This window comes from Gordionus sp. m RMFG-2023, chromosome 5 (genome assembly GCF_954871325.1).
Source record: "Gordionus sp. m RMFG-2023 chromosome 5, tfGorSpeb1-WG-v2, whole genome shotgun sequence".
Taxonomy (NCBI): domain Eukaryota; kingdom Metazoa; phylum Nematomorpha; class Gordioida; order Chordodea; family Parachordodidae; genus Gordionus; species Gordionus sp. m RMFG-2023.
The window spans coordinates 8,364,963-8,392,944 of NC_088779.1; the positions used below are offsets into that span (position 1 = coordinate 8,364,963).

Genomic DNA, 27,982 nt, shown 5'->3' on the forward strand with positions numbered 1-27,982 from the left:
TCTTTGATCACAACAAAGTTAAAATTTTTATAAACAATATGACAATATATAATGATACCAAAGTATTCTCTAATCCAAAATTTGATAAATTAAGTATACGGGATTTTAAACTTATTTGTGATCACATTCAATCATTATTACCTTACTATTTTTATGAACATCCTGAATCCAATTTAAAAGATAATGCGATAAAACATATACATGATAAAATAATTTTTCACTTTATCAATCATCCTTTGGAAAATCTAAAATTAGACAAAAATAGGAAGATTTTTATTCATAATCCTTGGGCCTCCTTTCAATGTCATCGTAATGTTATGGGGTTAATTTGTGTAATTAATTTATTAATAATTGAAGACAAAAATACAGATAAAATACTAAAATCTAATATAAAAAATATTATGAAAATTGTGCAATTAGAACACTCTCTTGTGAAAAAGCAAATAATGTCACAAATAGGCAATAAGAGTGTTGTTTTTGAAAGCTTATGTCTTATAATACCAAAATACACTTCTTTAAAAGATTTTCCGAATAAAGATAAAGTTTTAAAGCATAAATTGGACGGTTCCTTTTCCACTCCAAAAGCACATGAAAATGTCATTAATTTGAGAAAATCTTACACAAAAGACAGAATTAAAAAGAGAGAAAGTTTAGATCAAAGTATTTATACTGGTCAAATTTTATCTAACCAATTTAAACAATGCAAAATCAATCCAAAGCATAATGATGAAACAAATCTGCCCCCTAATCTTGGTTATATTTATAGGAATCCATCCTTACCTTCTAGTAGCATATCAAGTAATTGTAGATTAGTTAATAACCATTATAATGATAGATCTCAATCTTGTTCACCCCCAATTAAAAATCATTCTATTATGAAAAATATCAATTCAAAAAAGCGATCAATCATATTGGCCTCCTCATATTCCCCCAAAGCTCACAGAAAATTGGATGATAGCCAAAATGGCAAGATTACAACCAAAAGAGTCCCCCAAATTCGACAAAATATACAAAAATCTCCTCCAGTGCTCAAAGAAAAATATGAACCAAATGAAGAGGTCTTTATTTATGATTATAACATGGACTCACTGAATAATGATAAAAGTGGTGGCATGACAAAATTGGAATCAAATTTAAAACATTTTGCCATTGAAATACATTCTCAATTGCAAAACAAACTGGCAACTTTATTGAAGATTGAAAACGATTTAGATAAAGAAATCCCCATCAGAAAGCCCCTAGTCATGATTAGCACCCCCAATGAGAATGTGGATTCAGACACTGAATCCTCTAATTTAAATAGTGCTAATGAAATCGTGAATTTCTTAAAAAGGGGTATAGGATATGGGATGGATAGCAAAGATGAAAAAATTAGAAAGTAGTTTTTAATTTTTTTTAGTTTGAAAAAATATAAAGAATGAAAGAAAAAAGAAAGATAATTATGCATAAAATAGAGATATAAATATAAGAAACAAAGTTAATAAAAAGGGACTAATGTAATTTTCTAGACAATTTATTGTTGTCTAAAAAAATCTAGCCTTAAGCGGCCTAATGAATATTATATAAATTTTAATCTATATGTTTGTGCCATATCTTTAATATAGAAAATAAAGGGTCTATTTCCTTGATAACTCTTATTTAAAAATAATGTTCAGGTAGGAATTATTGCATATTCTATGATCATGGGATTTATTTGAATTCATACTGAATTATTTTTTTCAAATGAATAAAGAAATAATAGAGTTGTTAATGACAAGTATCTGGATACATTTTTATAAAATATAACTAGATACATTTTTAGAGGATCTATCTCTTTTTAGACAGTTTGGTATTTTATAATATTTGAATTCAATTCATTAAATAATTATGTCCAAGTTTATTTCATTACATAAATAAAGTGGACAAAATTTTATTTTACACAATGGATGACCTATTGTAAATTATATCTAATAATTATAGGTCTACCAATATCAATTTTTGGAGGCTGATCCGATCTATTACCAATTTTATTGATGTCGGCCGATTGCAGGTCTGATTCGATATCATATCGGATTTTGTATTCTGGAAACATGCTAAATCGTTTTAATTTTTAATGCATACATCCATACCTAAAACGAATTATTCGATTCTATTAGTATTTTACGAATACGAATAGTAAAATTATTTGAATAGACGATCAGATCGAAATATTTGAAATTATTAATTATTCCTTATTTAAAATTATTTATAACAATTTAGCCAACGGACCATTTTATTATTTTTTTAACTTTATTTCCACATCTATAAATCGCTTTTAAAATTAATTAATTTTTCTAGATTTTTGAGAAAATATTTTTCAAAAATCTCTGTATATTCTCAGCAATATAAGATTTGCAATCTAATTTTTAAATAGTTAAAAGATTTTTTTTTAAAGAGGAAAAATTTTTGATCAAATTTTAATGGTTCTACCTAGGCTGGTATAAAACTTTTTTTTAAAATTTTTATATATTTATGGGAGGAGCGAATTTTAAACAGCCTCGCGGAAAATATCCCTTAACATTAAGGCGTTTTAATTTATATCAGTTTCTTTCAAATTTGAGCTGCTATATTTTTTTTAAAAAATATCCCGAGGTTAAAGCGATAGTTTTCGGCTAAAAGCTCTTTAGCCTGCTAAAAATAGGTTTAAACGCTAAAGATATACTAATTACCCCACTAGAAATGCAATTGATGACGAGAAACGGGAGGAATAATTAACCCAGTAACCGCGGGTTCAAATATTGAATTTTCCTGGCCAAATTATTAAACCTATTTTTTAAAATTTATCTTTATTTCAAGTTTGATTGGACGTAAATGTAAGTGGAAAAAATATTTTTAAAAAAAACAATTACGGATATTAGTTGATGAACTATTAAAGTTTTGTAACTAATTGTAAACGTATATTCTCTGAAAACAAAATCTGATAATTATATCAGATTTGTGTTATTCTTAAAGCATCACACTGCTCATCAAGTTCCCTGGTAGAATTACAGATACGGGAATATCAATGATGAGAATTTTGAGAATGTTCTATTCCTGAAATCTAAAAATGATCATTTATAAATATTTATTTATATATTTTGTAATATGTATTATTAAAATCTAACAATTTAGGCATTATGCACACCTTATCTAAGTATAAAAATTGTATCGGCAAATGTATCCGTATCTAAAAACATTTTAGACGATATATCTGTATCTAGATAAATTTTTAGACGATATATCTGTATCTAGATCATCCATTTGAAAATTATCTTTTAACAATTGTAAGAAGAAGAAACACTCCCTATAGAAATTAAGTATAATCACTTGATTATACTAGTTTTCCCTCTATTTTTAAGATCTTACCAAAATATGTTTTAAAAAAAATGATTAGGGATGAATAAATTATTGAAAAGATTTATAAAAATCAATCAATAAAAGAAAAAATAATATTTACTATCATGAGAATAGGAAATATTATGAATGAAAATTATTTCAAAAATATACAACTTTATCGGATTTATTTTTATCCATTATGGAAATACAATTTTAAAAGAAAAAATAAATAATATTCAAGGTTATATACTTATATATATAAAATATACTTTTAATTTATTGAAACTTAATTTAGGCAACCAACTCCCATTTTTAAAACTTTGCCCACATTTTAAATTGATATTTTCGCAAGTCTCAAGATTTCTTTAATCTATTTTTAAAAATAGAGGCGTGTGACGGCACTAGTGTTGTTAAACGGCTCGTTTTGAGCCGATTCCTAAGCCTGGAGATTTCGAAATATATGTCTAGATCTTTGTTCTTTCTATGAGCAAAATCTTCAGGCTTGCCCAATATTATTCTGGGTGACCGTTTAACAAAACTTCCTATTCACTATTATTTTAGTTAATTTTAGCAAAGATTATGTTCTCGAAGGTTTCCAATTTAATTTTGACAAGTTTTATTATGTATGGTTGAATTATAATGCTAGGAAAATTTATTAAAATTAATAATTGATTAATTTTTTTTATATTTTGGACGTGAAAATATATAAACGTTAAATCTTACCCTGCATTCAAAAGTTAGCGCAATACACAAGAATACGTCATATTTTATGCACGAATTCGCGGCAAAGAATACAAAAATACAGCTTATTTTGTATAATTCACTACGAATTCGTGCTAATAAATTTTCTAAGAGGTAAAATTTTCTGACCCATAATTAAAACACGCTAAACAGATATAGTTTTCTAGTGGACGGATGTGAATCCATGGTGACCATTTTAAACGGTACATTAACGTGAGGAGAGATTTGCCGTTAGAGACGAAAACATGTTTGACTATACAATTTTATTTTTTAAAAAAATTATAAAGATTCCAGAAAAAGAAATTTACGGCTAGACTGAAAAAACAGATAGGCGATTATTGCATGCTCTTGGGTAGGATAGACGACGCGCTCATTCATTACGAGTCTGCCATAGAGGCCAATAAATTGATCGACGACCCATTGTGGACAGCCGGTATTAAGAAGAATGCGTAATATTTTATAATGGAGAGAAAAAAAAGATTAACTCATTCCATAACTGAATTTGGAGAGAAAATTTGAGTGATAAGAAGGAATAAATATGGTTAATTTATGGTTACATCTAAGTTTCAGTGGGATTTTTCTGAATGGGTAATTTATAAAATGACTGCCAATGAATTTACAAAATATATTCCTTTATTTTCTTTTAAAAATTAACTCTTATTCATATCTAACCTTTCATTCCTACTTTTTTCCCCTAAACTACCGCATTCAAGAGTTTGGCTCCGTAAATTAGATGTTACCCAATTTAAACCCCCGATTTTTTTAAAAAAATAGGCTCTTTAGAAGGTTGGTGTTCTGCCTGCATATGCAAGATGTCCAATTTATATAGCAGCTCGTCCCCATCCTCTCAAAGTTGCAACAAGTCACTCTCGGCGGAAAACTTAAATGCCTATCCCAAGAATCTCTTTATAATAAACGATTTAACTAAGCCTAACCTATTGTTGGATAAGAATACTATGGATAAAGGCTCGACCTCGTCACCCAACAAAAGCATTCATTCGTCATTTAAATCGAGTTGGTTTTTTTTCCTGCGAATTTTCGAATATATCCGATAATTAGATATCGACCGATACCACTATTTTTAGCCGGTATCTATCATTTTCTGTCGGCCATTTGTATCGGTTAAAATTAATTTATCGACAGATATTGATCGATAAGTATCAATTAAAATCGAAATTGTAATTCCACGAAAGTCGCTTAAAATTTTTTTATAAACTTTTTTTTTGCTGTACTAGAATATCTAAAATCTCCTTTCTTCAATCAATCTCATTTGCTAAGCATCGGTTCTTCTCCGTTCCTGGCAAAATCTAAAAGCCGTATCAAACTATTGCCGTTCTCACAACTCGATTACACGAAACTTCCTCATCAAGTTTCGGAGAGATTCAGACACGCCATCGATTTATACGATGAAGTTTTTTTTTATAATTTATAAAAATGATTTTTTTTTTGACTAGTCTTATGTTTAAAGCAGAAATCTCTATATCCTTCCTCCCGGTTCGGGTTATAAATGTTATACTTTAAAAATCCGGGTCGCGCCATATGATTATCGAAATTTCTAGACGGATATTTTAATTTAGAGTTAAGATGAAAAACAATTTTATATGTCGTAATCGAGTTGCTAAACTTTACTTTTAAATGAAGCGCGCACCTCTATCGCTATTTGTCAAAAATGTAGTGCGCTAGCGCTATCACTACCCATAAAAAAAGGTTGCGCTATTAGCGATCACAAGGAATAAGAATTCCTTCATTAATAAAAGTTTTTTTAAAGGTGATCTATTAATTCTTCGTGATATTATACCTAACATTTTTAATATTATAGATCCCGGAAGCTGCATCAATTCGCTTTGAAACTATTTTAAAGACAATCCACTATCACGCACAAATCAACGTATTTTCAACTTTTTTTTCTGCCATTTTTATTTTATCTAGAAAAGTTAAAATCAAATCTCATTTTTATTTATTTATTAAATTTCATTTGTTTTTAAAAAATATGTAAATTTTTTTAAATCAAATAATTTTGCATATTAATTAGGGCTGTGCCAATCCATAAACTTTACCGATCCGATCCGGTATTTCATTACCACAAACCGATCAGATAACCGATAACGTTCCGATATTTAATTTGATTTTATTTACAATCAATATTCCAGTAAAAGCTATAAAATTAATATTTTGTATTTTCTATTCAAAAAAAAAACTTTCATTAGTTATTAAAGTATATTTTGTTTTATTTTTCATTTTCGAAAGTTAATCATCTCATTTAGAATATGTGCCATGCTTATGGCTTAATGTAGTATTGCTTAAATATCTCGATTTAGCCAACCAATATTTAAAAACGACTCTCAAGATTATAGCTAAAATATTATTACCTAGCCTCGAAATTCCATTTTTTTTAAACATTACATATTAATTGAATTTCGGTTCATTTTATGAGTTTATTATTATGAAATGATAATCAAAATATAACCTAAAACATTAAAATATCGGTCATGATCCGATATTTAAAATTGACACAGCCCAATTGTAATGGCTTTTTGTTAAATTTCGATTTCGCAATTAACATAATTTTGATTTTGTTATTTGAATTTGGGATAGGTTCTTAAAATAAAACTGGCTTATAATTGGTAATCTAAACTATCTTTTTTGTACGATTATAGCAAAATCTCACGGCGGCGTTATACATACAAGAAGCTATATACCTCAGATTGAATATAAAGGATGAGGATACTGTAATAAAATTAATTATACCATTTATTTTTCCATTTTTTAAAATAAAAAATCAAATGTTTATTTATTTTTTTTATCATATGAAGTTGTTTATAATTATTTATTTTTAAAAAGTGATTATATTGTAGCATTTTAAAGAGGATGCATGCATGATCACCATTAATTTGGGAATTTTTTTTACCTAAAATCTTAAGAAAATGATAAGCGTAGTGGGCCTTGGAACCCATTGGTAAAAATAACTATTGGAGAAACGGAAAAGTCTTGGTACTTTTATAATTATTGTTATTTCAGATGTAATAAGTATATAATTAATAATTTCTCTCTTAAATGAAATAGGTGAGCAAATATCTGGCCATCTCGGACTTGTACGGCATCATAGGAATGAAGAGAAAAGAAGCATTTTATAAAAGGGTCGCGAGCTTGCAAACCGTCTCCGCAATTGAGTCCAATCCGCTCTGGATCGAAGTGATAAATTTTATTAATTTATTTCCAGTGATCTTCGGATTCATTTTTTTGTTTTTGGAACTCGAATGATTGGCTAAGCCTATGAAGGAGTTATTTGTCACGCGATTCGTATTTTGCGATTTTCGAATACACTTATTTTAATTACTATTAATACAAACCTTTTATAGTCAAAACAATAGGTTCTTTATTATAAAATTGTTTCATATATATAGTCTTTTATAATTATGTCATTTAACTACTACTAATATGCAATTACATTGACCTCCATAAGATAATATAAAATGTAAGAAATATATAATTCAAATAGCGTAACCTTTTAAAATATATATAAACATTCAAATATAACAAAACCTAATTTCAAACGTACTAAAAAAGTGACAACTAAATTTAAATTTAAAGAGATAATACTTAGATTTTCAAAAACGGAGATACTCATTTCTGGATAGTAAAGCTCAAGGGTTCGGTCCTATCGGGACCAGACCGTATTTTTTCAAGGATCGCAGTTCAGACCGGGTTTTTAATTATATATCAGACCTGTCTTTTATTTGAGGACCATGGTTCGGACCGTGTGTATCGGTCCGGCAGGATTGAAGACCGGACCTTGACTATTTCTGGGTTAAAATCAGGGATGCAGCGAAATTATGGTTTTTTACGTTCTTATTCCTTACCCTTTCCTGCCAAAAATGTCTCCTCCAGGTTTTGAAAGAACGCGTTCTTGGGAAAATATATACTTTATGAATTGTTTACCCGTTTTTATATATTAATCACTTTAATTACGTCTAATACATTATATTTTGTTTTTATAAAAGATTAAAATTTTTGCCGTTGAATAAATTAATATGAATTTTTTTTTTAACTTTTATAATTTTTAATAACCGTAATCATATTTTTGGAATGTTGCCCATTTCCATAATGATTTTTATTAGAAATACGGGGCTTATATTCACAATATCGGCAGATACATTTAATTTTAACAGATATCAGTGGCCGATATTTTATGAATATCGGTGTAGGATAGATAGGTTTGGAATTGACTTTTTCTAAAATAATGATTTCGATGCATAATCTCTGATTTTTTATTTTGCACAATTTAGCTAAATAATTTTTTTATTATTTATTATGGAAATTTTTAGTCCAGCAGACGACAATAATAAATATTATTTCTAAACGTGAGTTGTCTATCCTTCTAATATTTATTTTTAATATTTTCAAAGAAATACGATTTTATCTTAATATTATTCTTTTTTAAAAAAAAAAATTTTTTCTACCTTTGACTACAGATTAACAGTTGCTATATTTAAGTCAAGTGAAGTTTAGCTAGCATCTAATCATCTATTTCGTAAATCTTTTTTAAATATATATCCCGAAGCCATATGGCCACATCTTTCTACCCTTTTTTATACCCTAATTTTACCAAAGGAACTTGGTTTCAGAGGATAAAAACCTGGCTCGTGCTAGATCTCCAGGGTATCTAATCTTCTAAACAAAGCCTGCCTTTCAAAAATTGTTCATTTTTTAATATAACGATAATTCAGCCATATACATGAAATATACGCTAACTTTATGCTTAAATTTTTACTAAGCTTCACTTGAATAATTATCGCAAATTCTATCTCTAGTCATGGACAAATCTTATCCTTTTATTTGAATAATGTGTTGTTTACAGATTTTTGATAATCTATTTTTAAATTTTAAGTGCAATTTACTACTGACACAAGTCCTATCCGGATATTCCATCCCTCTGGATCTTAAGGAACTAAGAAGTAATCTATATTATTTTACTTAATTTTTAAAATATTATATTGAATTGAAGTATCAAAAATAGTCCAAGGTGCGGCCATAATAAATGGCGTGTTAGCCCTTTTAACTTCGGGAGGGGGGGGGGTGGGGTTCACTTTATGAACATTTTCAAAATTTGCAAAAATAAATCCCTAAAATGAGTAAAAAAAATCCTAAATAGAGCAAAAAAAAACCAAAATTAGCATAAAAAAAATTTTCAAAATTTTTCAATGCGCTTCATGATTATTTTAATTTTTATATTTATCGATTATTATTTTATAAGAAAACAGTAAGAATTTTAGATTCGATAAAAAAAAAATGAAAGAAGATTTTTATAATCTTAAATCGCAAATTTAATATTCAAAAGGGTAAAATGTATTGCTACGTGAAAGCAAACTGGTATTTAAAAAAATATATAATTTAAATTATTTTCATATATATTTTTTTCTGAACATTTCTAGAACTCTTCGTTTCCGTTCCATAACCCTTTAAGTTCCTTTCCAGTGTCATTTTTAAAAAACTTTTACATCATTTCTTAAAATTCTAATTACTTGAAAGTTTTAAAATCACACTTAACACACATTAAATATTAAAAAAAATGATATTTAATTCTTTTTCCTTTACTTTTATTACGATAATCTATCAAATAACATTTAAAGGTTACTTGGTTATAATATTTGAAATCAGACAGATGGTTTTAGGCCCGGACCGGATATTAATATTTTAACACGTCTAGAATATTTTTAAAATAATTATTATATTACTAGCCGAGTTTTTGAGCCGGGTTTGCAAGGGCCTGATTTGAATAATTAATCAACAGTATTTAAAAACTTTTCAGTCATTTTTTTGAAAACTCGTTGCTCTGTATCATTATTATTATGTTCTGTTAAGGAAAATGTAATTATGTTTATAAAAGATAAATTATGTTTATGATTTGTAAAAAAAAAGGTGAAAAGATGCACAGTGGATGGCCTTCCATCCAACACAGAATTATGAACGAATTGATTGTATGTGCCCGAAGGTGCGATAATTTTCCCTTAGCAGCTAGGTAAGCCAAAAAATTTTAAACTACCAATTTAAAATTTCCCATTTTCTATCAAAATATAGATATTACATTATTTTGCATTTGGATAGAAGAGGTGGTGGGCGTTGGTAGTAGTAGAAATAGCGGAAGAGAGTAGATTTCTCAGGCTATATTTATGGATATTTATAAGATTCCTTTTTAAAAAAAAATATATTGAGATTAGACCTATAATTATTAGATTAAAGACATTTGTTCCTTAATTTTTCTCAAATATCGTGCATATCATTGACTATGGAGTCAAATGCTTTGGGTAAATAATCGATACATAAAAGAAAGAAAAATTTTAAAGTCCATTTTTTCTATATCCTTAGTTTTCGTGGAGTAATATGGATTTGTTTTTACATAAACTCGTAACTTTCCTCATTATTTATTCTAGATGGACTGGGATTTATATTGGATGGATAATCCATTTAAAACAAATACTTATCCCATAATAACTATTACTTCATATTAATAAATAAACAAAACTATGAAGGCACGCCATGTTCAATCTCCAGTTCCTCTACCCCTATATGACGAAAAAAGATATCAGGGAAGATCTCGAACTCTTGAAAGCGCTCGTTTACAAGTCCAAGTATCTCGGGACCAATTCGATTGTTCTAGAAAACGGCCTCATGCTCGCGCCAGTTCCCATGGTCGATTTTCCTGTGATTAGGTAATGGCATAATTTTTTAAACAAAAAATGAATATATATATCATCGGCTTAGTATTATAGTGTTCTATACACATTTTTTTAAAAAATATTACTTGTATTATAAATAAGAGATTACACTATAGTAATTCAAATATAGGATTATTCTAAATTATGTTTTAATGTTTATATGAAAGATAATAGCAAAAACTTGCAGAGTTATTATTTGCATATGCCCGGCATAGATATTTTTAAGATGTGTTATATTTATTTTTTATAGATAATAATGGCGATTCTGGCCTGCATGTCCCCTGGAAATAGTAATAAAGAATTAATTTACCTAAGAGAATGTATTTTGCAAAAATGTGATATAGAACACTAGAAGATTAAAAAAAAATAATTTCGGCTCGGGCTAGGTCGGGCCTAATATTTTATAAAAATTTCGGGCCGGGTCGGGCTTAAATATCCAAATAAGATATCATCACATTTTATCAAATAAATTGATATATTTTAAAATTGTTGCAAGAAACAAGACGCGAATATTTTTTATTTGTAGAATATTTTTTTTACAATTAAAAAATAATTAAAATTTTCTATATTTAAATAAATTCAGGATGTGCCGGGCGGGCAAATAATTTTCATTTCGGGCCGGGTTCTTTATGAAAAATAAAAAAAAATTTGTTCAGGATCGGGCCAGGTCAGACAAATTTGTTTAAAAAAATTTGGGCCGGGCCTTGAACCGTTGCAGATCACTAGTGCAAACCCTCGAAATATTACGAAAATAACACGCAATTTTAAAATATATATTTTTTTTTAAATTGTAACGATACCGATTAAATTTACACTTCTTATTAAACGTTAAAACTATTTGAAATGTTATATTTTGTAATTTAGTTGAGGTTTTTATATGAAATAGTATATCAATGATATTTTTAAAGATCTACATTGTAGTATAACTTATTTTTCTTTTTATTCTAAAACACTTCTAATGCCTCAATTCTTTTGTGGCGATCATTTTCTTGCCTTTTCCTCTGAGTTTACTCATACCTTAAGTTTCTTCCTTTTACTTTATGTATTCTTCTCTGTCATTGGTCATGTTCCACTAGTTTTCATTTTTCGCCCCTCTCAACATGCCCAAATTACGAGACACCTCTATAGCCCCAATTTTTTCTGGCTATTGTTTTCTTATGTTTCTTTCTGAGATTACCTTCCCCCTCCATTTTCTTTTACATCACTCATGTATTCTTCTCTGTCATTGCGTGCTCCTCACAAGTTTTCATCATTTATTGGTCTTTTTCGATAGTCCCAATTTTTTTATGGCGATTACTTTCTTGCGCTTCCCTCTAAGTTTACCTCATACCTCCATTTTCTCCTTTTTGGCTTCATGTATTCTTCTCTGTTATTGGTCACCTTCCTCGCTACTATTGGTGATTTTTTTTCTCTTGTTAATAATGAACTAATTTCGATTCTTAAAAAAAAATTATAATCCATTTTAATAAAAAAAACACGTAAAGTCAACTAAGCTTCCCGTCCTACCCGCCTTCCCTGAAACCACATTTGGTCAAGAAACACTTCTTAAAAAATAAGAGTTATAATAGCAAACCAATTGCAATAAAGATCAATGATCAGCACCGCAAGCTAAAACCGGCCGAATATGAGGATGATATCAATTACAACCCGAATACGAATATCGAAAGGAACGGATTTTTTACTTCTCCTATGTTCTCCACGACGTCCTCATCATCTTCCGACTCCCTGACTTCAGTAGAAGATCATGGATTTTATGACGACATAGTGTAATAAACGAGAAATATAAGCCTTTTTTTTTAGAAACTTTTTCAAAAATATGATTTAATTGTTTAAGTTGATTGACAAGTGTACAAGCCGAGGGAAAACATGGCGCTATTATTTTTCAAATATTTCACATTTTGGGACGTATTGAATGTGTCATAAGTCCTTAAAAATAGTAATTTTGTGCTGGTTTAACTTTTTTGAAAAATATTTAACAATATAATAATTGATTTTTTCAAAAAAAAATAACAACAGTGAGTCAATCCCTAAATCGCTCAAAAAGTTCCGGAAAAAAAACGTGAACCCTTTTATTTACTCTCCTTTTTTCGAGAATTTAAAGGCTCGTCGTGAATCAGCCGATGAACATCTGCGACATTTGAGGTTTACATATAAATTATCTTCATATAATTGATGAGCTTATTTTAAAAAAATAACGTGGAAATAATTTAAGTAATATTAGCTAACATAATTCTCTGCAGTTTTATTTTAGTAAACGCAACCAATCATGGTTATTTTTTATTTAAATATCACGTGATATATTATTAATTTAGATATCACTGGTCCATAACGCCTTACCATCAACCTGAACGCAGGCCAACCATCCCATGAATTTACCCAATATTTGATTCCTCCTTTACTTATAAACTTTAAATTTTTATAATGAACCACCTCTACAAAGTGTCCATAAATAGATGATTATCCTACATAAAGATTTCCGTGTATTGATCAGGGTTGAACCCGATCCACAATTTTTTTTACCGATCAGATTCAATATTTTTCGATATTATTACAAAACCGATCCAATATCGATCCGATGATTAGATTTTTATTTATCACCTATACATAAACCAATATCATAAAAAAATCAATGTTCTCTATTGAAATACAACCAACTAATTTTCATGAATAAGTTGATTTTGTTTTTTTTATTCTCCAAATGTCAATCATTTCATTTTAAATATGGGCAAAGTTTATGACTGAGCTAAATATTACAGCCACACTATCTTTAAAAAATTTTTTTTTAAACCTAGTTCTTTTTACTAATTAATTATTATTGTGATTATATCGTCGCCTGAGAATTAGTTTGTTCCATCTTCACTTTTTGGAATTTTAAAGAAATGTAATTTAAAAAAATTAAGTAGGGTTGTCAACCTTATAGACTATAATAAATATAGTTTATATATTTCGTTTTTTTATGTAAATAAAATATAATTGTAAAAAATTTATTTATGTAAAATAAAATCATTTTTGACAATAAGTGGATGTGGATTCAATATCCACGTCGGCTCATACGGTTCATTTGAGCTGCTTCAAATCGGAGTCAATTTTTCGACTAGAAACCGACTTGAGTCGCCGAACACTGATATGGAATAACCTACTTATCAGGGGAGATATGTCATATTGGTATATGAATCCATGGCGATCAGAATCTCTCTATCTTAAATCATTTACGGAGGGTCATTTTTTAATTTTAAAAATCAGATTTGACTGGAAATGTATACCCACGTTTTTAGAATACCTCCACCGCGAATTTCAGACAATTTAGCCTAGAATTTTTGAAATACTTAATACATTTAAATTTATGTCGTCAATTTTTTTAAATATCAGTTTTCATTTAATTAAAAAAAATACACGAAAGTTATTTGGATAAAATGGACCTGAAATTTGTAGGGCAGATATTTTTACCTATGCTGGATTATATTTCCGATTAAATTGGATTTTAATAACCAAAAAAAATAATAAAAATATTGTATTTTTTTTTAAAATTATTGGCCCGATTCGGTATTTTTATAAAAACGCGAAATAGTTAATTTGTATGTTATTTTCATACTTTAAGGCAACGGGTTTTATCTGCATCTTCAAAATTTCACGATGGAACCTTTGATAGCGATGTAAATGACGGAGAAATAGGTTTGTTTTTAAAAATTGTTTTATTAACTTTTTATGATTATAATGTTATAAGTATAACCATTAGACTGACAATCTTAAATTAAGGGCATATACACACATTTTTAAATGTTTGAATCTAAATGAGGTAATAATATTTGGTAAATGTTATATTTACAAAAATGAGTCGTAGCGAATGATTGATTGACATGAAATATTATAACACTAGGCTAACGTGTTGTTAAAGTTATGCTCGAAAAATATCTAGTCTATTTACATTACAAGTTACATTATAAATAATTTATATAAACCATCTTCTTTTTTATCAGAGACGAAACAAAGGTATTTTTGCTTTCCTATTTTGTTCCCGTCCCAACCAAAAAATATGCCCCGCTCCCTTTCAGAACGTTCCGGAACGCCTTCCTATATTAAAATAACATTTTAAAAAAATTCATGTAAACAAATGTAAAACAAGACAAATATAAAAACTATATAAAAAACATATAAGAAAGAGGGGTGCACATAGAGGCTCTCATCGAAATCCGAGGAAGCTAAGATAGTTGCATCGGAACACGGCGATTTGAGTTGATTGTAACATTTAAAAGAGGATCCACGATCACCACTAATTTAAGAAATTTTTTTACCTAAAATCTTAAAAAAATTATAGCTTAGGGTCCCATTGGTCGAACTATTGGGTTGGTTAAATTGAAAATCTGAAAAGTCGTAGTACCTTTAAATTTATGACCCTTCGGCTGTAATAATCGGGATCGATGTTTGGGTTAATGGAAAATTGGAAATCTCAAATAAGGTGTTTTCCTCTAAACCAACTAATGTTTATGAACCCACCTGGTTTTTTTCCGTCAGAATAGGTATAAGTAAACGGGTTCCAGGAGGTTTGGGCAGTTGGCCACTCTAATTTGTTCGATATAAGCATGGATATTATTATTTCATCTTCATCTGATTAATTAAAAATTACCATAGCCCAAATATGATAAATATTTTACAGTAACATCTTATATTGAAAGAACTAATTCAATACTTAGCAAATGTAAAATGAACCCAAAAAGTAATATATCAGTTTCAAAATCTTCAAGCTCCAATTTAAAATAACATTTGATTTTAATATTAATTATTGTATATAATATAACAAAGTAAAATCATTAAATTTGTAGAAAAAATTTATTTGGGCTATTTGACCCCAACAATAACGATAGTTATTTTAAAATTAAAAAAAAATTAGTATAAAATATTATCAATCATTGATAATAGGTTTAATAAAAGGTATTAAACCTATCACTATCAAATTAAGATTTGAACATATATATGAAGATCAATATATTCTTTCTGAATTTATCATCCAGTATTCAAGCTTCAATGGCCATGGATAAAACTTACACAGAACGAATCTATAAAAATAAACTTACAACGTTATTGAATAATGCATTGAAAACCGTAGAAATGATAATGCAAGACTGTTAATTTCATAATATTCTTTTTTTTGACGAGGAAGTAGAGGATGGATTGGAGGAGAATAACTTATTTTAATTTTTTGAAGCACAGGCAAAACAATAAATGTTTTTAATAAATTCTCCACAAGAGTTGTTTATTAAGTATAATATTGTAATTCTCTCACCCCCCCCCCTGTAGAGCGCGTTTTTAGTATAGCTAATGCCGTATTAACTGCCAAGCGTTTTTGTCTATCAAATGAAAATTTTGATTTAAAAATTAATAAGAAAATTTTTTTATAAATAAAAATATCATTTTATTCCCTATATTATGTTGTATTTATAATTATATTCTTTTTTAACATGGCTAATATATTGTGCTAAAAAATATAAGACATTTATTTATATTATATTAAATTTAAAAAAAAAATTATCATAAAATTTTGAGCGAATTTTTGAAAGTGAACATGAACGTGAACGCGCGGTTTTTGTCAATAAACGTTGAACGCGTTCGATTTTTTTTAGAAATCTAATTATTACGGATTGTCCGTTGAATTTTATAATATTTCACGTCAATATCATTGGTCACCACACAACAGTTGAATTATAATAAATTGTAACTTGGCTGATATTTTTCATATAATGTAGGTGGAATTCGCTAATTTTGGTCACTTGATAAATCAATCATCTTCACAATATATATAAGTATCTTTTTTGACCCAAGTAACTTCCTATTCAAAAATGAAACATTTCGATATTTTTTGTGGCCTTAATTCTGAACCAATTCCCAAACTAGACCAATTTTTTAACATTACACAATTTAAGCGTTTATATATATATATTAACAATCGCCAACAGATGCAGTTTGGGTGAAAGACGAGCCTGCACAGTTGATTTTTCACATCTCTAATCCACTGCCTACCGATTTACCTATTAATTATATAGTAAAGAAAAAGAAGCTTACACGCATACATTTTAATAAATAAACAAAAAATGGTTTAAAGATGAAATTTGTTTCAAAATACTAGAAGTCGGGATGTAAAATTTTGAGTCAGGATTAAAGTTCAAATTCATTTGAATTTAGTTTTTTACATCGAATTTTAATTTTTAAAATTCGAGACCGGTTCGGTATCCGTTGGAATAACCGGCACATCTCTACTTCAATCCCAACTCATTCATTTAGGAAATGGTTAATTTCGAAATTAAAATATATTTGATTTTAACAAAACCTTACTTTATTTTTGATATATAAGGGTATCATAAGTGATAAAAATACCTTCAGAGAGATACGACCTAAAATAGTATCATCTTGCAAAAATAAACTACAAAAACCAAACGACACTAGAGGATCGGAATTATTTGATACGCCAGAAGTTCTTAAAGCAGAAGATGTATCAAGCTACGAAAAAGAAATTCCTCCTCCGCTTCTTATTTTACCACCATCCGGCCAAAATATCTATCGCCTTAAAAGGCGAAGGTTTGTGATTTGAAATTTTTTACATTTAATGGTCAATTCCAGGTGTGACCTATGATATTTTTATATAGAGAATTTTTCAAATATCCGAATTTAACCTATCGCGAAATATTATTTCTTGTATTATTCATTAAGCCACTTTGTATGATTTAAATTTTTTATGGAGACCATTTTGATATCTTAACTCTTATTCATATTCACGACATCTCTCTGATATATATATTTATTTATTAGTTATTACCATGAAGGAAAAGTAATGATAGATTTCAAAAAAATATGTTTTGTTTAGATAAAAAATAACTGAATTCGCGCTTTACATTTTAACCCTTCTATTTAATGAAAACCAAATATTGATATATGAATCGGAATGAAGTATAATCTAGATTTTTACTATACTTTCTTCTTTTATATAAAGATTTATATAAACTTTTTTTTACAATTCCAACTGTGATGTTTGATCTATTTTATAGGTATATGATAGGCCATAGTCAGGAAGGTCAAATGAGGGTTAGGCCACCCTATAATATTTGGCCCTTAAAACGAAATCTCATACAAAATTCCTTTGTGTTCTATCTATCTTATAGATATATGTAAGGCCATAGTCGGGAAAGACAAATAGGTGTCCACCCTAAAATATTTGGCCTCTCTACTATCTTCTTTCTTATAGGTATATATATAATCCTCGGGTAAGGCTAATGGGAATTAGGCCATCCTAAAATATTTGGACCCAAAGGGGCAACAATTCCTATTTTTTTGCATTTATACGCATATATGGCGTGTTTTTTCAAACAGCACATTATGATTCTAAAAAAAGAGACTAGCCAGAACGCGATATAAATGTTTGAAATGCAAAATGAAGTTGTAGTAGAAATAAAGAATTTTTTTTAAATATATAATATAATACTTACTTAACCAATCAAATTTTTTAAAAAAAAACAAAGACCAACCGTTACTCCGTATGTTATAGACAACACCACACCCAAACAAACTTTTTTTTTATCGTCTGGTCGCGCGCTTCCATCTAACGAGACAAGAAGTAAAGAAATAATAATGCTATATATTTATTATATAATATAATATATAAATAAATGGAAAAATGTTTAAATAATTAATGAGTCAAATTTTTATGAAGATGTCTCACTTCGCTAAATAATTTATTTTTAGATGATAATTTATACATACTTATTAAAAAAAAGAAGTTCGGGTTGTATTTTTATATAGCTTTGTCCATTGGTATTTCTTCTGCTAATATAGGAAATATATTAAATATGATAATTTTCTCCTTTCATTGTTTCTATGCATGAATTAAAGATTTTGATCCTAGTTGGGACGTTTCAAAACCTTCCACGTCAACTAGTGAAATTGGTAATACCTTTGCTATATACGTCGTCCCCCATAATAGCGGCAAATTCGTCATCAATGGTAAAACCAAGGAATTGAATTTCCTTAATATATATTTTTTTTTAAATTGCAATTTCATCCTCCTATCCTATATATATTAAATATAGTGTTAGGCAGTATCGCGGACACCTTATGCTAAATACAATATGAACCATATCATACTCAGCATTATCTTATACCTCCTTTGAGTTACTTTTATTTTGAATAGTATCTTTAATCTCTCTCTACTCGTATTTTTTTTTACCTATTCTTGATTATAAATAGTATTGCTAAAAACTGTTTCATATCCACTAAGGAAAAAAAATTTAATCTTATTATTGATTAATTAGACAGATTTATAATATTCATTTTATGTAATTTAATGACCATTGATTTTATAAGGGTATTACGTAGAATTGTACGATGGCTTGAGAAACAACATCAGGGACAAAGATCTCAAAGCATTATCCGATCCTTCCAGAGACTATTTTTTCGAAAAAAGAAAACACCTAGGAACTCTTAGCGTTCCTACAAGGCTTCATTCGTTTCATTATGTTGTTAAGGTTTTTGCTATATTCTAAATTTATATTTTTAAGCAGCCCCATAGCCAGGAATATTTAGTGGGATGGGTGGGGGTAGGTCGGTTCAACATCCTTTGATGAATTGTATTAATAGTCTATATTCAACTGTCCAGTCCTCTCGGTCTTAGACGGGGATCGGGGTTTTCTTCAAGAATTTTGGTCTAGCGGTCTTTTAATTTTTCCAGTTCAACTGCCCTTTTATTAATATTTAAGTTTGTCTTACTATTCCATTTATATTATTTTTTTATTTTATTTTTCTAAAGGAGTTACTTTAGTTTTTGTGATTCTTTTATTCATTTCCATTTTGCAATATACTATGAAAAAGAAAGCTAATAAAGCATATTACATATGGTCCAATAAAAAAACAGAGAATATGTGTTCAATACGTTACCAAATTTAATGTATCATCAGCAACAATAATTTATATTTTTATATATTAGATGCTTAGGTACACATTGATAATTAGGATGAAAATCTAGTACCTTAAAAAATCTAATCTACTCTTAATTTTAATATCGCACAAAGTTTCTTCAATACGATTCGAATTAGACAAATCTGAACTTAACATATCAACCAAATAATATTATGGTTTATAATAGACAAAATGGAATAGATCTACTTTTTAAGTCCCCTTTTTTTCTAACTCCTCCCTAGTGCAGTTCTGCAAACAAATATAGTAGCATTTATTTAAATTAGTATTATATAATAATTCATATTTGATATTACTAATAGAAAATATTAATAAAATGCTAAAACAAGAATTAAATTCGGTTAAAACTTTAATAAAATGCTAAAACAAGAATTAAATTCGGTTAAAACTTTAATAAAATGCTAAAACAAGAATTAAATTCGGTTAAAACTTTAATATTTTTGAAATAAGACCGATTTTTAATTTAAACCCACGGTCGGTACCTGTATTTTTCTGAGGACCGTGGTTCGATCCTTATCTGCTCGGTCCGGGACAAAAACCACTTCGTTATTTTTCATAGTTATATTGTATTTAACATAGACGTTTGCTTAAATAACGGCAGTTATTCTAATTGGATTATTCTCTCCTCGAGGAATCTATAAAAAATTAAAGCATTGGAACTGGATATCGTAATCTACAAAAATTCTCTAAACTATGTCCCATCGATATTGACAAAAACAAAATTGGAATCTTCTTTTTATTATTGGATTTCATATATTGGTCGTTATTTTTTAAGTTTTGTCATTTTGAAATGACTAGTATTAGGTTGATTTTTAAAAAGGCCCTATTAAGTTTTTGACAACATAATATTATGTCAACTCTCAAGATTTGACAAATAGACATCGAAATCTTTCTGTTACCTATGACCAAAATCTCCAGGATTATAGAATATTATTTTGGCTAAAAATTTAATCTGGAATACAAGACTAAGGTATCGTAATGGAATATAGAACCCATTGGGATTTGGAATCTCCCAATTTTGTAAAATCACTGAGCCATTGTCAGATTTGAAAAATATAGTTTTTGACCGGAAATAAATTCCAGCTAGTGTAGAATACCGTATTTTATAATATGAATGAAAAATTAAATAAAATTAAAAAGTATTTCAAAAGTTTAAGGCAAAAATTGTCTGAAATTTTTGGTGGAGGGTACTCTATACATGTCAAAATGCATCTCGAGTTAATTCAGATTTTTCAAATTTAAAATTATCCTCAATAAATGATTTAAAATTGAAAGATTCCGAATTCAAATGAATTTCATATCCCAATACGACACGACATATAGATTTGAAAACATGCTTATAATTAGGGATTTAAACAGGAATTCGGATGTTGAATAAAATTATACATGGACAGCTTTTTAATTGTATTAATTTATTTCTTTACAATCAGGTAGCCCCGGTTCTACCCTTATTACGCTACTCGACTACCTTCCCCACCGTCAATTATACACCACCCCCGATAACTATATCGTCCCAACCGAACTACGCTGCCAGCTATGTTATTCCAAAAATTTTCGCTAATATTTATACCGGAGAATAGTTTTAATCCTTTTTTTTTTAAAAAAAATTCCTTTAGAATATATACAAAATATAAGTTAGTTTCTTTACTGATCTGAACCGGGTTTATTATTGCCCCAAAGTTAAATAAGGCGCTTATCGAACTAGAACGTTTTTTTTAAAAAAAATGCGGTTTATATAAATTATCGCGAAAGGAACTTGTCAGGTCAAAGATATCTAAAAAAAATTATCATTTCTCAGACTGGGATTATTAATTAATTATCTTTAAAATACAACTTTAATCGTTTACATGTTAATCAAAAATATTTTTTTATATTGTCAGTATATGATTAATTTTCTCTTATATATTTTTTACCCTCACAGTATAGAATGCCCAATTACCATCACAAATTTGGGAGAAGTTTCTGTTGAGGCAATCAAGCTCTTTCTATGCAAATTTAGAGGTAATGCCAAAATTTTTTTTAATAGGACAGAATTAATATTTGTTACTTATTTTTTTTTGATTTTAAAGATAGAAACCTTTACAATCAATTATTAACTTTCAATCCCAAATCCTTGAAATCTTATATTCTACACTGGAAACCAAATGCACTGGCTCTTGATTCTGCCCATTCTCTTATCCCCATTAATCCTAATTCGAGCAAGGTAATCTTCATTTCGATATATGGGGGAAACGATTTTTATAAACCCAACGTACCCCTGGTTGACGGAGTGAATGAACGAAAGGAATCAACCCATAACTCCCCCTATGCACCTTCCCCATCACATATCACGGGTAATTATTGCTTTTTTTGATAAATATTATCAGAGATGCACAGCACATCTTGATCGATATCGATACTAACTGGTATCGGCCGATACTACCAATGCCAAAATCAGGGAACCAAACTGTTTTCTATAACGGTTCTTAGAGAAAGATTAAATAGGTTACGGCGACTGGTTCAGATGCTATTTTAAACAATCCGGTTACGATTTTAGGATTTTTTGGGGGATTTAAAATTTCTGGAAAATATTATCAAATCTGTCTTAAACGTGTGTCTAAATTGTCTCACCCATTTTTATGAGGAAAAATCAATTCTTTTTTTTTAAAAAAATTTAATAACTATTACACCACTAAAATCCTTGTGGAAAATATAATTTTCCAATATTCTTTTGCCAATTTATCGAGCACAATCATCTTAAATATAATCTACCAATATTTTATTATAAATTTTTTCCATTGTCAGGATTATTTTATAACTCGCTCCTTTTGTTGTTTTTTTGTTTTTGTAAAAAAAAGAGAATTAATTTAAGGTTTGTTTTATTTTAAGTGTTAATTCCCCCATTTTTTATATATGATTTTCAAAATAAGTTCTTATTCACTCACTATCCTCATCTTATCAAACTATATATTTGATTTAAAAAAAATTATAGCAAAGTTTTCTAATCTCAAACCATTCAAGTTAAAGTACACTTCTACCTCTCCAGCTCAACAATCGAAAGAAGTACAATTGCAAGCAACTTTACATAAATTATTGTTTTGTATCAAAAGAATTTAAATTAGTTTTTTTTTTGTTTATTTAATTCAATATAAAAATATACATACTATATATCTATAAAAATAAAAGGGGATTTCTACTTGCCACAAAGAATATCAGTCGAAATTTGCCGATCCAATTGTAATCTATTCATAGATTCATTAAGCCCCCCCCCCTCCCCCAAATTAACCGAAATATATTTTTTAGATATAATGGTATAAATTTGGATGTAATTTGAAACCCTAATTCTCCTTAATTTATTCAGAAAGTAGCTAGGACACTCTTTTTTTTTGTTTGTATTTTATAATTTTAACCTATGATGATGCATTTAAGATACATTATTTTTAATCTTAACTATGAATGTATTCAGAAATTTTTTTCATAATGTGTCCTAATATTCTTAGAGACATCATAACCGTCTTTGCTTACAGTATATGTGCATTTTGAACCCGATATTTCTTCTAAAACTCTGGAATCCACCTTAGAAATTTCCATTCCTTGTCTGTAAACATTTCCCCTTTAATTACTTTATTATACGTATCTTCTGAACCATACTACTCTAAGCTTTAATCGTTTTTTATATATTTATTTATGGTTAACCCCCAGCACAGTACAACTCGTTAGATTTTTTTTTCTGCCCGCGATCACTTTTGATTGCGGATCGAAGATTTTTTTTAAAAAAATGAGATTTTAATTTTTCTTAAACTATTATTCGCACCCTCTATTGAAAGACCCCTCAAACAACTATCCACGATTCGAAAATCAAGATAGTATACTCGGGAAATTCTAACGAAAATCACGGCTTTGGACGGGAGTTAGAAATTTGTTTTCACATTGAAATAAAGAACGCCGTGATCATCAAACAATGTGATATCTTGCCTTCTGAGAAGTAATTCATATAAAAAAAATATCAAGTTGCTTATCAAAAATACTAATCTTTGCTTTAAAGGAAGGACAGCTAACTTTCAGATCCAAAATAAATGTTTTCTTTCAAGTTAAATGAAGTGGTTTGGCAGAATTTTGGCATGACTAATTATTTTAAAAATTGATATTTAACTTCCTTTTTTTATATTTATAGAATGGATGAGTGCTACCTAGTTTTAGACTTAACCAATGTGGATTTAGTCAACGAAATTTGCGTGCAATACACTCGCGATAAAAAGGTCGATATCGAGCCTCGCGAAACTACCAAGTTATTTTTATTTTTAAAAATTGTATTTTTTGTTGAAAATGGAACAAATCAAAAAGAAATGAATGAATCAATTATAAAAATTTTGATTAATGCCAAATTACCTTAACTGCCAAGGTAATAATTTATTATATAACTAAAATTTCTGATTTGTTCATGCTTACCCCCCATTTTAAGAATCGCTTTGGCAATAAAAAAAATTAATATCGACATCGTTTGCAAGGCTTCCTTTCCTCCTGGGTATTTAAATATCAACGATGATCTCAAAAACCCTAACGACAATCTGCTAAGCAAACCGCTCTCATCTCTACTCAATTACCTAAATTATTTAATCGATATTCAGGTCGAAATCACTTGGAAAATCATATCCTTCTTTTTTATGCAAATTTATTATAGAACAATTTCTGACACTTTCAGTTTACATAAATATTAACATATTCTATCCTTAACTCGAAACCTTTTTATATGCATTAAATCGTCGTCTGATTTTTATTGCTCTCCAACACGTATCCAAAAGCATCGAAGGTCGTATTCGCTTGTACACTCTCGACTGGACATCTGAACAACTGGATGCTCTTATTCAGCCCCAAATTACTTGGGGTTATCTCTTGAATATTTTAATACTCTTAGAATCAAGGAAGGAGGGAAGGGTGGGAGGAAGAAAGGAAGGAAAGGGAGAGTGAGAAGGATTGAAAAAAGAAGGGTTGTTTTTTCTTTAGATTTAATATTTTTTTAATAAATTTTTTGATGCCTATTTCCAAACTACAATAGAACTAACTTTAGTGGGTAATATAGAGAAAAACGATGAATTTTGTTTGGTCAAGGTATCCCAGGTCGTCTTCGTTTCCGTGTTGGTTCATAATAACTCAGGTGTTCCATTCATATAATTTTTATTTTTTTAATAAAAAAAAATATGCATGTATTGCTTCCTTTTAGAACCCGGTTTTTTCCCGATCCGATACCCATCACTTATTTTAAGATCCGAACCCGAAATAATTTAATTAGCAAAGCTGTTCTATTTATATATAAAACCCAGGTCGGGCCGAAAAACTTTTAAAAAAATCCAGGCGTGCCGTGCAAATGGTACGTACCACTGCCGCTCTCTGATTTATATGATTTAAAATATTTGAATATTCACTCATTTCAATCAAATCTTATAATATCAAGGGAAGGATTACAAAGATTTTCACGTCTCCATTAAATATTACCAAAATCTACAAAACGGGCATCTTGATTACGATATGACTGATAAGGTCATTTTTGTAGGTACCCTTAATCAAAATATCAATAATGTAAGAATAATTTTAAATAAAAATTTCGGAATAACTACATGTTAAATAGCATTTCTTTTGAAAATATTTTATAATCTGTCTAAATATATCCTTTATTTCTTCTAAATATAGTAGTATTTTGATGTTTTTTTTCTTTATGAATTATGTCTCAATAATACAATTTGTATGGTATCCTCATTAGGGTCCGACTTTCTTCTCTTTTCGATATATTATTGAACTAGTTTAAAATGAAATTTCTCTATAAAATTTAGATTACCTCTAAAAGCACCTATAGACACAACGTATCATTTATATTTCAATGCGCTGGTATATTTTTTATCAAAATGATCTGTAGCGAATATTATAAATCCGACAGTAATAACAACGAAAACAAAACTTTAAAAGCACCTATCCCTTGGTCTCATTGCCCCATTTTATGCTTCCAAGTTTTACCAGAATCTTATACAGAGGAATAGTTTTTGTTATTATCACAAATGTATTTAAAAAAAATATATTATTACAATTAATTTCATATTTTCTCAGAGCTAAATTGCAATTTTTTTTTTCAAAAAATAATTTTATTTATTTCATGTCAGTTGATATTTATATAATAGTGCCACATCCATCAAGTCTAAGTCACAAAAACCAAAAAAAATAAATTATAATGGCCATTTACAACCATAAATAACAATGTTTTTTTTATTATACTAAGGTTATTTTATAATTAATTAACTTTTTTTTTAATACCTAATCTATATTCACATTCATGCACAACATTATTTGATATTTTCTAGTTTGTTAATTAAAAAATTGGTTCGGATATTACGTTTAAAATTTTATATTTCTCCTTATCCCTGCTATGTCTTTCTCTTTTCATAAATAAAGCAATAAAAAAAAACTAATAAAATTATAATTAATTTTTTATATTTTATCTTATCTTATAGTAATATTATATATTTTTGTTTGTATATCTGGATGTTTCATTTTATTTTTATACATATTTTTTTAAAGTTTTTTTTGTAAACTTATACCATGATTTCAGTTTTATTCCAGAATATATACATAATGTGGTGTTTATATAATATATATTTACAGATAACATTGATATAAATTATTTGGGGGTGAAGGGGGAGGGGAGAATGGGAAAAAAATCGTGAGATTTGGTTTTAATTTCACAGGCAGGTGTCATAAATATTCTACTCTATAAAGACGGGTAAACAATAACAGAAATAAATAATTATTTTTCTAATAAGCAATAAAAGCGAACAAAGGTGTGTATACGTGTATTTTATTTATCAGGATAGAAGAAGTTACATTTTATTTTTCATCATATTAATCTCATGATTAAAAGAGTTTAATAATAAAACTTGAGCTACTTTGTTTTTGTTAACATATATATATATATTACACCCTCCAAAAAACCTTTGGGTTTATATATATGTATCTAAAACTTATCAATGACACATAATACTAACAAAAATCACCAGATTATAGACCATTTTGGTATCCCTGAATAATTTAAATAAACTTTATGAATTTTTTTTTTAAAAAATCAGTTTTATTTATGCATTTATTATACGAAATTAAAATGGCGTGTCATCACATAATTTGTATCAATGACGCTTCAAAATCTGTTTTAATGAATGAATGAATCGACATTCTAGTTATATCATATGTTATTGACTTAAATAGAATTGTACCGCTCCCTAAATGGATGCGAGTTAAATTTTTCGATTTTCTTCGCATCTTCCATCAATAAAAGTTTTAAGGAAGACATTGGCCCGCTATCGTGCGGTAATTTGAGATTAAATTTACCCAATCTAGTGTTTAAATCACCGGGTTTTTCCGAAAATGATTTGCGTTTGACCGGATGAGAGAATGGATTAGCGAATAAGGAAGCGCTCCTACTCCTTCCATAATTTGCATTAGGAGTATTTACTTGATTTGAGTCGGGGCTAGGATTTATGATAACGAAATCAGAAGTTTCGTAAGGGAAAGTATAGGCAGGTGGTAATGGCAAATGATTTGGGGAATCGGGATTGAAAGACGTAGTTTCGGTGATGATTATATTCGTTCTCGAAAGAACTAATCCCTTCATTTTTGCCTTTTTTTTCCTGTTCTTACTACTGTCCCTGTTAATGCCGACTTTCCTAAAAAGAAATTTATTTTCACCCAAATACTCCTCTTTAGCGTTAGAGCCAAAGGGTGGGGTAGATATGATCGAAGACAAAATTGTTTCGCGCGTTTCACTGTTTGGCAGTTTCGACATTGTTATTTTTATTGGATTATTTAAATGCTCTATAATAGGACATGAATTTGGGCAAGTTTCGTAACGCGATAAGCGTTTTACAGGTTGACTGGATATGTTTGTTTTGTTCGCTATATTTATGTTGTCGTAGTGGTTGTAGGTAGGGGCTATTCTCAAGGTTAGGTCCTTATGTTTGAGGGAAGCGGTTAGTAAATGCGAAATTTTGCAAGGTTCTCTCGTAACTCTGTACCGACGTTTTCTACTTCTAGCATCTTTGGAACTTTTTTTTGCTAAATTTTTTTTTAGTTTAAAATAATGATTTAAAAAATATTAAAATATGTTCAACATAAAAGCATATTAAATTATGGGTAATATTTATTTTAATTTTTTTTTTGAGGGGTGGGGCTTAAATTAATCCAAGTGGGCAATGTTATAATTAAAAATTAATGTT

At 28.6% G+C, this 27,982-nt stretch overlaps 2 protein-coding genes across 10 annotated transcripts in view; one reads left to right on the forward strand and one right to left on the reverse strand.

Annotated features, from left to right (window-relative positions):
• Nucleotides 1-26,355, forward strand: LOC135930039 (trafficking protein particle complex subunit 9-like). Of its 6 annotated transcripts, none has more exons than XM_065466809.1 (32): nt 1-17; nt 767-798; nt 900-1,378; nt 4,362-4,507; nt 4,849-5,088; nt 5,310-5,485; nt 5,894-5,962; nt 6,732-6,803; nt 7,138-7,266; nt 8,963-9,029; nt 9,994-10,093; nt 10,605-10,784; nt 12,275-12,556; nt 12,807-12,932; nt 14,389-14,462; nt 16,742-16,827; nt 17,137-17,360; nt 18,299-18,393; nt 18,669-18,779; nt 19,140-19,300; nt 21,179-21,327; nt 21,670-21,749; nt 21,818-22,081; nt 22,720-22,790; nt 22,914-22,964; nt 23,555-23,712; nt 23,902-24,015; nt 24,190-24,375; nt 24,518-24,612; nt 24,784-24,882; nt 25,180-25,304; nt 25,556-26,353. In XM_065466809.1, the coding sequence occupies exons 3-32, from the start codon at nt 1,080-1,082 to the stop codon at nt 25,757-25,759; spliced, it is 4,233 nt and encodes a 1,410-aa protein (XP_065322881.1). In that variant the 5' UTR covers nt 1-17; nt 767-798; nt 900-1,079; the 3' UTR covers nt 25,760-26,353. The 6 variants fall into 6 exon arrangements, with proteins under 6 accessions (XP_065322881.1, XP_065322883.1, XP_065322884.1 ...); XM_065466811.1 differs by having other exon boundaries at nt 2-17; nt 900-1,058; nt 25,556-26,352; XM_065466808.1 differs by lacking the exon at nt 1-17 and having other exon boundaries at nt 586-798; nt 25,556-26,354.
• Nucleotides 26,314-27,982, reverse strand: part of LOC135930040 (uncharacterized) — a 38,534-nt gene continuing 36,865 nt past the window's right edge. For all 4 annotated transcript variants that reach the window (XM_065466813.1, XM_065466814.1, XM_065466816.1 and 1 more), the window contains exon 5: nt 26,314-27,821. In XM_065466813.1, coding sequence (XP_065322885.1) covers nt 26,968-27,821 — 854 coding nt within the window. In that variant the 3' untranslated portion in view covers nt 26,314-26,967. The remainder of the gene's footprint in view (nt 27,822-27,982) is intronic.

What these genes read in the sequence shown, in the direction of transcription:
- LOC135930039 (XM_065466806.1), top strand. Translation starts at nt 318, where the DNA reads ATGGGGTTAATTTGTGTAATTAATTTATTAATAATTGAAGACAAAAAT. An exon ending in GAACATCTGCGACATTTGAG is followed by an intron (nt 12,933 to 14,388) that starts GTTTACATATAA and finishes TCATACTTTAAG; the next exon opens with GCAACGGGTTTTATCTGCAT. An exon ending in CAGCTCAACAATCGAAAGAA is followed by an intron (nt 22,791 to 22,913) that starts GTACAATTGCAA and finishes TAAAAATAAAAG; the next exon opens with GGGATTTCTACTTGCCACAA.